A 9,914-nucleotide genomic window follows, 5' to 3' on the forward strand; every position below is an offset into this window, starting at 1 on the left:
CATATACGATTTGCTCCAAGTTTGAATTGATGGAGCTAAATGAATTCTTAAAAGAGAGCAAATAAATGTAGAGGAGAGAGGAAACAAGAAGAGTGGACTGATTAAATGGGTCTCAAACAAGAAGAATTTTTTATATAATGCCTTTGAAGAGTAAGAAACAACCATACATTCATATACAATCAACATTGAAATCAATTACTAAGGAAATTTGGATTTCAATAGATTTTCAATAGATAGTTTCAAGCTAAGCATGATTTCTTTCTCAAATGCCACTTTCCTGATTTGCTATCATGAACCATTAGCGACACAGAAAATTTATGGTGGTTGAATAAGAAAGGACGAGAGTAGAAGGTGTAAACATAAATGATGGTATAAATAGGGAAGATTCATAGAAGATCAGGTTAAAAAATCCCTAAAGGAAGCTAAAGATCTCTCCAGAGAAGAAACAGAAACAAGAAGGAAGAGGGAATGGATTCTGCAGAGAAGGGTCTGCTTGCAAAGAGCGAGGAAGAAGAAGTCAAGAAGAAAGATGGTTATTTCCAGGAGATGAAGAGGCTTGGTTACATTGCTGGTCCGATGGTTGCAGTAAACTTGTCTATGGATTTTCTTCAAGTGATATCTATAGTGATGATTGGTCATCTCGGTGAGCTTTTCCTTTCTAGCACCGCCATTGCTGTTTCTTTCTGCAGCGCCACTGGTTTCAGCCTTGTCGTAAGTATATCTATCTCTTTATGGACATTGTTGTTAGGTTGGAAGTTGCAGCTACCAAATGACACTGACTGCAACTTCCAAACGAACAGATCCTCTCTGTTTTTTTTTTTCTTCTTTTCTTGAATCTCGATTGTGATTATCATTTACAGTTTGGATTGGCTAGTGCAATGGAGACTCTATGTGGCCAAGCTTATGGAGCTAAACAGTATGAGAAACTTGGAGTACATACTTACACAACGATTCTCTCTTTGTATCTTGTGTGTATTCCTTTGTCTGTGCTATGGAGTTACATGGGTGCTATACTCTCTCTCATTGGACAAGATCCTGTGGTTGCTCAAGAAGCTGGGAAATTTGCAACTTGGCTCATACCTGCCCTCTTGGCTTACGCCACTTTGCAGCCGCTTGTACAGTTTTTCCAAGCGCAGAGTCTGATTTTCCCGTTGATTATAAGCTCAATCTCTGCTGTCTGTGTCCACGTTTCCCTCTGCTGGAGCTTGGTCTTTAAGTTTGGGTTTGGGATCCGCGGTGCAGCTATAGCGATTGGGGTTTCTTACTGGGTAAACGTGGTTGTGCTTGGATTATACATGAAGTTTTCGTCCAGCTGTAGCAAGAGCCGTGCAACTATCTCCATGAGTGTGGTCAAAGGAATGAAAGAGTTTTTCTGGCTTGGAATCCCATCTGCGTCGATGATTTGGTATAGAAACTTTTCTTTATTCCTCTTTTTGTTAGTTTGGTTTGGTCACAGGGTTCTTGACAATTAACTTGAATCTTTGATGTTGAACTAGCCTCGAGTGGTGGTCGTTCGAATTTTTGGTCCTGCTCTCTGGGATTTTACCAAATTCAACGCTAGAAACCTCTGTTCTCTCAGTGTGGTATGTTTTTTTCTTTTCTATCTTTTGATTAAAGACTTGGTTTTGGAATGTAATAGTATCATACAACTCAGTTGCTCTCTTCCTTCTTTAAAGTCTATCGACAATCTCCTTTGCATACCATATACCAGAGAGTCTCGGCGCAGCAGCAAGGTTCTTTTTTCCGTTTCATTTTAAAAAATGGGAGTTTACTATCTAAAATCTAAAACCCTTGTGTCTCTATTGTGGTTGTTGTAGTACAAGAGTTGCAAACGAGTTAGGAGCTGGAAACCCGAAACAAGCTCGGATGGCGGTTTACACAGTGATGGTTATAGCATGTGTAGAATCAATACTGGTGAGTGCAATAGTCTTTGGTTCAAGAAACGTATTTGGTTACCTATTCAGCTCAGAAACCGAAGTTGTGGATTATGTAAGATCAATGGCCCCGCTGGTTTCTTTATTAGTCATATTAGATGCCCTTCACACGGTTCTTTCGGGTTAGACTCTCTTCTTCTATAATGTCAAAATCATGAATGAAGTTAACGTTTAAAAATTAATGTGTTATTAGTGGAAATGAAACATATATAACAGGTGTGGCTAGAGGAGCAGGGAGGCAAGATAGAGGGGCTTATGTAAACCTAGCAGCATACTATCTCTGTGGCACACCAACTGCTATCATATTAGCCTTTGGGTTTAAAATGAGAGGAAGAGGACTCTGGATTGGGATCACAGTTGGGTCCTTTGTTCAAGCTTTTTTGCTCGTTCTTATCGTTATCTTTACCAACTGGGAGCAAGAGGTTAGTTAAGTGAAAAGTGATTTAGTGAATTTGTAAAAAATGAAAGTAATGTCTATTGATAATATATGAATCATATGGGCAGGCGAAAAATGCAAGAGAAAGACTGATGGCTGAAGAGTTTGAAGATGAAAATAAGTGAAGAAGAACACTTTTAAAAATAAAATAAATAAGTGAAGAACATGATAAGCCAAATCAATTTCTCCATTTAATGTTGTAATCAGTATTAGTTTCTTGTTGTTGTTGTTGTTTTATGAAACAAAACAAAATGAAATTAATGCATAATATTAGTACAACTATGATGATTTATGGGAAAGTGGAGGGAAAATAATAGTCCGGTTACCCGTTAGAAAAATATTTTAATAAAAACTAAAGAATACTAATGTGATGCTTGTTTGAGGGACTTGTATTTAGGGGGTGTATTCAACTTACATTTTAGGTGATTTGTATAAAAGTTACAAATCATATGTTATTCAAATTTTAGGTGATTTGTATAAAAGTTACAAGTTATTCAAGTTGGATTTCTGTATTTTTAAGGGATTCTGAAGATCTGAGAGGATTTGTTTAGTTAAAAGTACAGAAATCCAAATCTCATAGTTTTAGGTGGGATTTGAAAGAATTTTACCATAAATCATATCAACTTCCCTAAAATCTATCAAAATTCCAAATTTCTTAAATCTTTTTAAATCGTCCAATACACCCCGTTAGTGTTTAAACGACAGTTGAACCGTAAAGTTGCAATAACAAAAAAATAAAAATTAGTATAAAAAACAAAAATATAAACTTAAAAACAATTTTACGACCATTGAATTTTTCAACGTTGAGCCATTATTTCAATTCAGATAGAATTTATGGCGGCTGAACGAGACAGGTATAGAATCAAGATACGACACACAGAGGACAAGTCATAAAGTATTACTAGTAGAACAAGTTATATAAGATTGATTGGGAGAATAGGTTAAAGATTCTCGTGATCTCAGGGGAAGAAGAAGCAGAAAGAATGGATTCGGGGGAGCAGGGCTTGCTTGTGGTGAGCGATGGAGAAGAAGTAAACAGGAAAGATGGGTTTTTGAAGGAGATGAAGAGGCTTGCTTACATCGCTGGTCCCATGGTTGCGGTGAACTCTTCTACGTATGTTCTTCAGGTGATATCGATTATGATGGTTGGTCATCTCGGTGAGCTTTATCTCTCAAGCACCGCCATCGCCGTTTCTTTCTGTAGCGTCACCGGTTTTAGTCTCGTCTTATGACTCTCTCTTTCTTGATCTTTTTCTTTTTCATAAGTTATATGATTAGTTTAAGATTCTGAGTTGTGATCATAAGTTACAGTTTGGATTGGCTAGTGCGTTGGAGACTTTATGTGGTCAAGCTTATGGAGCTAAACAATTCGAAAAACTTGGAGTTCATACTTACACAGGCATTCTCTCTTTGTACATTGTGTGTATTCCTTTGTCTGTTCTATGGAGTTACATGGGTGATATACTCTCTCTCATTGGACAAGATCCTCTGGTGGCTCAACAAGCTGGAAAGTTTGCAACTTGGCTCATACCCGCGCTCTTTGGTTACGCTACTTTGCAGTCGCTTGTTCGGTTTTACCAAGCGCAGAGTCTGATTTTGCCTTTGATTATGAGTTCAATATCTGCTCTTTGTGTCCATGTTGTTCTCTGCTGGAGTTTAGTCTTTAAGTTTGGTCTTGGGAGCCTCGGTGCAGCTATTGCGATTGGCGTTTCTTACTGGTTTAACGTGACTGTTCTTGGATTATACATGACGTTTTCTTCCAGCGGTAGCAAGACTCGTGCTCCCATCTCCATGAGTGTGTTTAAAGGAATGGGAGAGTTTTTCCGGTTTGGTATCCCATCTGCCTCTATGATTTGGTAATATAATCTCCTCTTACCTCCTCTTTGTGTTTTAGTCACAGAGTTGTTGACATTAGACTTGTCTTTAATCTCTTTTGTACGTGTTGAATCAGCCTCGAGTGGTGGTCATTCGAATTTCTGCTCATACTCTCTGGGATTTTACCAAATCCTAAGCTAGAAGCCTCTGTTCTCTCAGTCTGGTATGTCCCTTTCATCTTCTAAATAATTAGGTTTGGAATGGACTGATCAGTTGCTTAACTTTCTTCTTTAACAGTCTGTCAACTCAGTCCTCCTTGTACCAAATACCAGAGAGTCTTAGCGCAGCAGCAAGGTTCTTGCTCATTTCCCGTCTTTCTTCGATTTTTAGAAAGGGAAACAGAGTTGGTTGTAGCAAGGTTATCTATCTAAAACATAAAACCCTTCTCTCTGACTTTTGTTGGTTGTAGTACAAGAGTTGCAAACGAGTTAGGGGCTGGAAAACCGAAACAAGCTCGAATGGCGGTTTATACAGTAATGGTCATTACAGGTGTAGAATCAATAATGGTGGGTGTAATAGTATTTGGTGCAAGAAACGTATTTGGTTACCTATTCAGCTCTGAAACTGAAGTTGTGGATTACGTAAGATCAATGGCTCCACTGCTGGCTTTATCGGTCATATTCGATGCCCTTCACGCAGTTCTTTCGGGTTAGAGTCTCCTTCTATAATGTTAAAAAGTCATTAAGAAACTAGTTTAAGGACCAACAATGTGTTAATTAAGGGGATGGAAACTGCAGGTGTGGCTAGAGGATCAGGGAGGCAAGATATAGGGGCTTATGTAAACCTAGCTGCATACTATCTCTGTGGTATACCAACTGCTATTCTATTAGCTTTTAGGTTTAAAATGGGAGGAAGAGGACTCTGGATTGGGATCACTGTTGGGTCCTTTGTACAAGCGGTTTTGCTCGGTCTTATCGTCATCCTCACCAACTGGAAAGAACAGGTTAGTAAAGTGAAAAGTAATGATGTTCTTTAATTAGTATGTTTGATTTTGAGAATAAAAATTGATTATTACATTTTGTAAAAGTGAAAGTGATGTCTATATGAATGGTATGAGCAGGCGGGAAAAGCGAGGCTAAGAGTGATGGGTGGCAAGTTTAATGAGAAAGATAGTGAAGAACATGAGGAGATTAGCTAAATCAATAGACTGACAATCATCTCGCCGCCATTAAATATTGTGCTTTTATTAGTTCGATATATACACTATGTGGTGGTGTTGTTATAGTGATGATGAAGAATTGATTGTGAGTTTTTGGCATCTACTGTCTTTGATGTCCACACCATTTATAAAAAGTTCATAATTTTGAATCATATCGAAAACATATATCTAACAAGTGCTCATAAAAATCTGACTAATATATAAGATTTAGGAATCAATATAATCAAATAAACCTAGTTTTGCCGATAAGCAATGGTATATAACAGTCTTGATATCTCTACATCTTCTATGTCATAACCATCTGAACTCTAACCTGAGGACATTGTGTCGTGGGTATAAAATTTCATAAACACCTTGGCTTAAAAAAAGGTTTGATGTCAAGTAGTATACTAATAGTATATGATGATTATGGTTTTATGTTTTATCTAGTTTAGGAGTTTCAAATCAAAGCTTCGTTGGTGTGTTGCTTTAGGAATTGTAGAAAGATTTTATGAAAACGACGTCGTTGATGGAATTGTAGAAATACAAAAGTGTTGTTAAAGAGTGCAAAAACCCCTAAAACGTAGATTAAACGAGAACTTTGAAGTTAGGGACTTACGTACAAGTACGACTAGGGGCGACGGAAGACGGACATGGCGAATCCAAAGAGAGACGAATTGAATCAAATCCTTGTTGGTTATCACAACACCATCAAAGATACTCTTCAGTTTTTTTCTTTTTTTTTGGTTTCGTGTTTTTGTAATGGAAATTGAAACTCCGATTTAGAGACGTATTTTGTGATTTTCTTTTGCAGATGTTCGACCAAGTTCCATCTCTTACACAAGACAAATTAAACTGGAACGATGTCCTTGAGATTTCTGATCACCTCTCAAAACAAGCCACCATAGGTTTCCTTTTGCCAGTTGTTGTTGTCTTTTCGTAACCTAATTTTTGCTTTTCTTCAATTGATTGGGTTAATATAATTCTAATAATGGGAATGCTATGGATTGGAGAACAACCTCCACAAGCTGAAGCACTGAAGGAGGCTATGGGGTCATACTTTAACGCTCTTCAAGGATTTTTGCTGCATTGTCATGGAAGCATGGCTGGTGCTGGGATTACACTTTCTTCATCCATACAAGCCTCTGTGAAACAAATTGTCGATTCCAGATTTTTGCAGGGTTCTGTCTCTCTATACGGTAAGAAGCCTACATGTTCTTGTTCTTATATTGATTAAGATTACTCAATATATTCTGGTGGTTCTGTTGTTTTGGAAACAGAAGGAACATATGAGAAAGGTAGGAAGCCGTCGATTCCGCAGCTTGCAGGAGCAGTGTGGGAAGCATGCTCAAATCTGAAGAAGGTGCCTGCAACTAACATCAAAGCGATTGGAAGGGCGATGACACTGGTCGCTGTTTCCATGAAAGATGTTCTTAGGGAAATGAAAGAACTGAAGCCAGCTTGTTCTTCATCCGAGCCTGATGATGCTTACACAAATGCTGAAAGCCTAACTCCAAACTCAGTTGAAGATGAAGATGATTTAGTCGATAACTTGTCTCCTGAAGAATTTGAAGTTGCTAAAATGGTAGCTGATATCGTGTCTGAGACACTTTTGGTAATAAAAGAGCTTATCCGTACTATCACAGGCATGATCAAGCTGGAGAATCCAACGGATAACGGTGGGTTTGTGGACTCTCTTGAGAAACTACTGAAGTTGTGTCAAGGAACCAGTGTACATATTGACGAGCTTGGAGCTTGCGTTTACCCACCACAAGAGTGTGGTCTCATGAAACAAACAGGGGAAAGAATAAAGGCAAATATTGGTGAGATTGAGGCTGTTGCTAAGGGTTTTAAGAATTTTTCATCAGAAGCTTTATTGGGAACTTGCAGAAGGCTACAAATATTGATTGAACATATGGAAACTGAACTGGACACCGGAACTAAAGCTGAAGTAGTTTGCAAAATGCAAAATGTTACTCTCTAGGACTTACAAAAAAGTTTGGATTTAGAATCAATTACTCAAATGTTATCCAAAAGTTGGTTTATTACTCATATCTATAAATCTTTTGAAAATTACTCAAATATTTAGTGCCCTGAGTGTAATTACAATTTACCCCTTGGGTTTTGTTTTTCGGTTTTGGTCAGAAAAAAAAAATATACACATCAGCAAATTAAAATACACATCAAACATGTCATTAAGCAGTTTTTTTCAGATCAACATTTATTTTTTCTTGTTTATATCAAAGAGAGGGAAAGTGAACAGTTTTCACTGTTCACAAACCGCCAATACTAAAAAAAAAAAACTCTTCTTCGTCGTCTCTCGTCGCCGGTCACACCTGTCATTTTCCACTCTGTCGCCGTCAATCTCTCGCCATCATCTCTCGCCGTATTTGCTCGCTCTCTCTCTATTCGTCGTCGCACTCACTCTCTTCGTTGTCACACTCTCTTTCTTCGTCGTCGTTCTCTCTCTCTTCGTCGTCTTCGTCTTTGTTTAAACGTTCCGGTATAGGTTTTCCGGCTGAATGTGGGTTTTTATCGATGATTTACGGCTGATTGTCGCCGTCTCTAATGACGGCTGGTTTGTTAAATCTATTCGATTCGATGGCTGATTTACTTTTAGGGTTTACGGCTGATTTGTTAGATCTATTCGATTCGATGGCTGATTTGTTTGTTGATGTGGCTGAGTTAAGGCTGAGTTTTGTATTGGTGACTGAGTTATTTTGTGCTTTAGATATGAGTTATGTATTTGTGGCTGAGTTATGTTATGCTTTGTGTATGAGTTTGTTTTATGTTATGGCTGATTTATTTTATGATTTACTTATGAATTATATAATTTATCTGATGTCGATGGTGATTATTTCTGAAGAACAAACAAGGGATTACCCCCCAAGACTATACGCTGAAGGAAACTCTAATCAAGAGTTTAGAGAGATTAATACCAATTTCAGGATGGGAGATTTCCCTACGATTAGAGAATCAATAGGACAGGATGCGTGGGATGAAACGAAGAAAGTACCTATTGGAATAATCTCTAAGCTAGTTGATAGCCAATTCGTCTGGTCTGGTAAGGTTGTACATTTCCTACTATGTAACCAGTTAAGGGTACATAAGAAGGAGCTTTGGTTTGTGGTCGGTGGTCAACCTATCAGGTTTGGGTTGAAAGAATTTGCTCATGTCACGGGGTTAAACATAGACCCAATGCCGACAGAACGGTTTGAACTTGAAGAGGAACGCAAAGCGTTCTTCAGACTTTTGCAAGTGCCTGGTGGGGAAGGTCCATCATTAAATGAACTCAGGGAAGCATTAAAAGTGTGCCGGGGATGGAAAATCCCTAATCATCGTAAATGGTTAGTGTTGTTGCTTCTTCAACACATTGGACTGTATGGTTTGCATCATAACTCTAGAATTCCATATGAAAGTGCGAAAAGAGTTTTTGATGATGAAGCCATGAACACTTATCCGTGGGGTCGGTCAAAATTTGAAGCTCTTGTTGATTCTATAAAGATGTTGAAGCCTACGAGAAAGTCATACACCCTTAGTGGTTTTACACCCGTGTTACAGGCTTGGGCGTATGAGTCCATCAAATGCTTTGGAGATCGGTTTGGGAATGCATCAGCTGAAGATGATGTCATACCGTTGCTTCGATGGCATGGAAACTGTACAGGTTCAACGATGGAAACGATTATTGCTGAAGAGATCAAAGCGCTTGGTGAGGTAAGGTTTTGATTGTGTTATGATAGACTGATAGTTACTGGCTGATTATTGTTTAAATGATGGCTGATATATGGTTTAGCAGTGGTTGAGTGATTAGCGGCTGTTATAACTGAGTTATTATTTAGTATAGTAAGTGATGAGTTATGGCTGAGTTATTGTTCTTTTATGGCTGAGTTATGGTTTAATGATGGCTGATTTATGGTATTATATGGCTGAGTTATGGTTTAGTTATGGATGAGTTATGGTTTTGTTATGGCTGAGTTATTGTTCTTTGATGGCTGATTTATGGTCTTAGATGGCTGAGTTAATTGTTTAGTGATGGCTGAGTTAAAACTTACTGATGGGTTTCATATCTCTTATGTTACAGCTGCGTGTCTGTAAAATGGTTATGAAGGAAAATGGCTACGATCTATTTCATACGTGGCCAGATCAAGAAGACGACCAAGCAATTAATCGCCTGATCGAAGACATACATATGGATAAGTTTGTTAAAGGGTTTTGGGATGTGAAGGAGATTGAGAAGAAGAAAAAGAAAAAGAATGCTAAAGCAGTTGTTGAGTCTGAATCTCCTCCCGCAAAGAAGCGGAAAGTCCATAACCAAGTGACCACCATTCAGGGTGGTGAATCTGGTGAAGGAGCAGGAGCTGCACAGGAGAAGAAGAAGAAAGGAAAAAAGGTAAGTGATATGGTGTATAGTGAGTTTCTATTTTATGTAACCTTTCGTTAGCCTGTTTACGACAGTTTGTGTATTTGTTTCAGTTGGCTAGTGAGGAGGAAGATGCGGGGGAAGATGTGTTGGTTAGAACTCTCGTTGACT

The 9,914-nt window shown here is 38.3% G+C and overlaps 3 protein-coding genes across 6 annotated transcripts; all 3 read left to right on the forward strand.

The window, feature by feature from the left end:
- Window position 1: 1 nt before the first annotated feature.
- Window positions 2-2,669, forward strand: LOC104701772 (protein DETOXIFICATION 14-like). Of its 3 annotated transcripts, XM_087460222.1 has the most exons (8): window positions 2-150; window positions 303-711; window positions 861-1,405; window positions 1,497-1,583; window positions 1,677-1,733; window positions 1,818-2,056; window positions 2,151-2,356; window positions 2,439-2,669. In XM_087460222.1, exons 2-8 carry the CDS (start codon window positions 469-471, stop codon window positions 2,493-2,495), a joined length of 1,434 nt encoding a protein of 477 aa, XP_087316348.1. In that variant the 5' UTR covers window positions 2-150; window positions 303-468; the 3' UTR covers window positions 2,496-2,669. The 3 variants fall into 3 exon arrangements, with proteins under 3 accessions (XP_087316348.1, XP_019083288.1, XP_019083287.1); XM_019227742.2 differs by having other exon boundaries at window positions 125-711; XM_019227743.2 differs by lacking the exon at window positions 1,677-1,733 and having other exon boundaries at window positions 50-711.
- A 570-nt stretch (window positions 2,670-3,239) lies between these two features.
- LOC104701771 (protein DETOXIFICATION 14) lies at window positions 3,240-5,556 on the forward strand. 2 transcript variants are annotated; one of them, XM_087456792.1, is made up of 7 exons: window positions 3,240-3,593; window positions 3,676-4,226; window positions 4,322-4,408; window positions 4,483-4,539; window positions 4,655-4,893; window positions 4,983-5,188; window positions 5,306-5,556. In XM_087456792.1, the coding sequence occupies exons 1-7, from the start codon at window positions 3,354-3,356 to the stop codon at window positions 5,381-5,383; spliced, it is 1,458 nt and encodes a 485-aa protein (XP_087312918.1). In that variant the 5' UTR covers window positions 3,240-3,353; the 3' UTR covers window positions 5,384-5,556. The 2 variants fall into 2 exon arrangements, with proteins under 2 accessions (XP_087312918.1, XP_087312917.1); XM_087456791.1 differs by having other exon boundaries at window positions 3,268-3,769; window positions 3,854-4,226.
- A 433-nt stretch (window positions 5,557-5,989) lies between these two features.
- Window positions 5,990-7,459, forward strand: LOC104704821 (uncharacterized). The gene is made up of 4 exons (XM_087460193.1): window positions 5,990-6,129; window positions 6,198-6,291; window positions 6,376-6,582; window positions 6,664-7,459. The coding sequence occupies exons 1-4, from the start codon at window positions 6,037-6,039 to the stop codon at window positions 7,365-7,367; spliced, it is 1,098 nt and encodes a 365-aa protein (XP_087316319.1). The 5' UTR covers window positions 5,990-6,036; the 3' UTR covers window positions 7,368-7,459.
- Window positions 7,460-9,914: the final 2,455 nt, after the last annotated feature.

Source organism: Camelina sativa, chromosome 7, assembly GCF_030686135.1.
Source record: "Camelina sativa cultivar CO46 ecotype springtype chromosome 7, ASM3068613v1".
NCBI classification, from domain to species: Eukaryota; Viridiplantae; Streptophyta; class Magnoliopsida; order Brassicales; family Brassicaceae; genus Camelina; species Camelina sativa.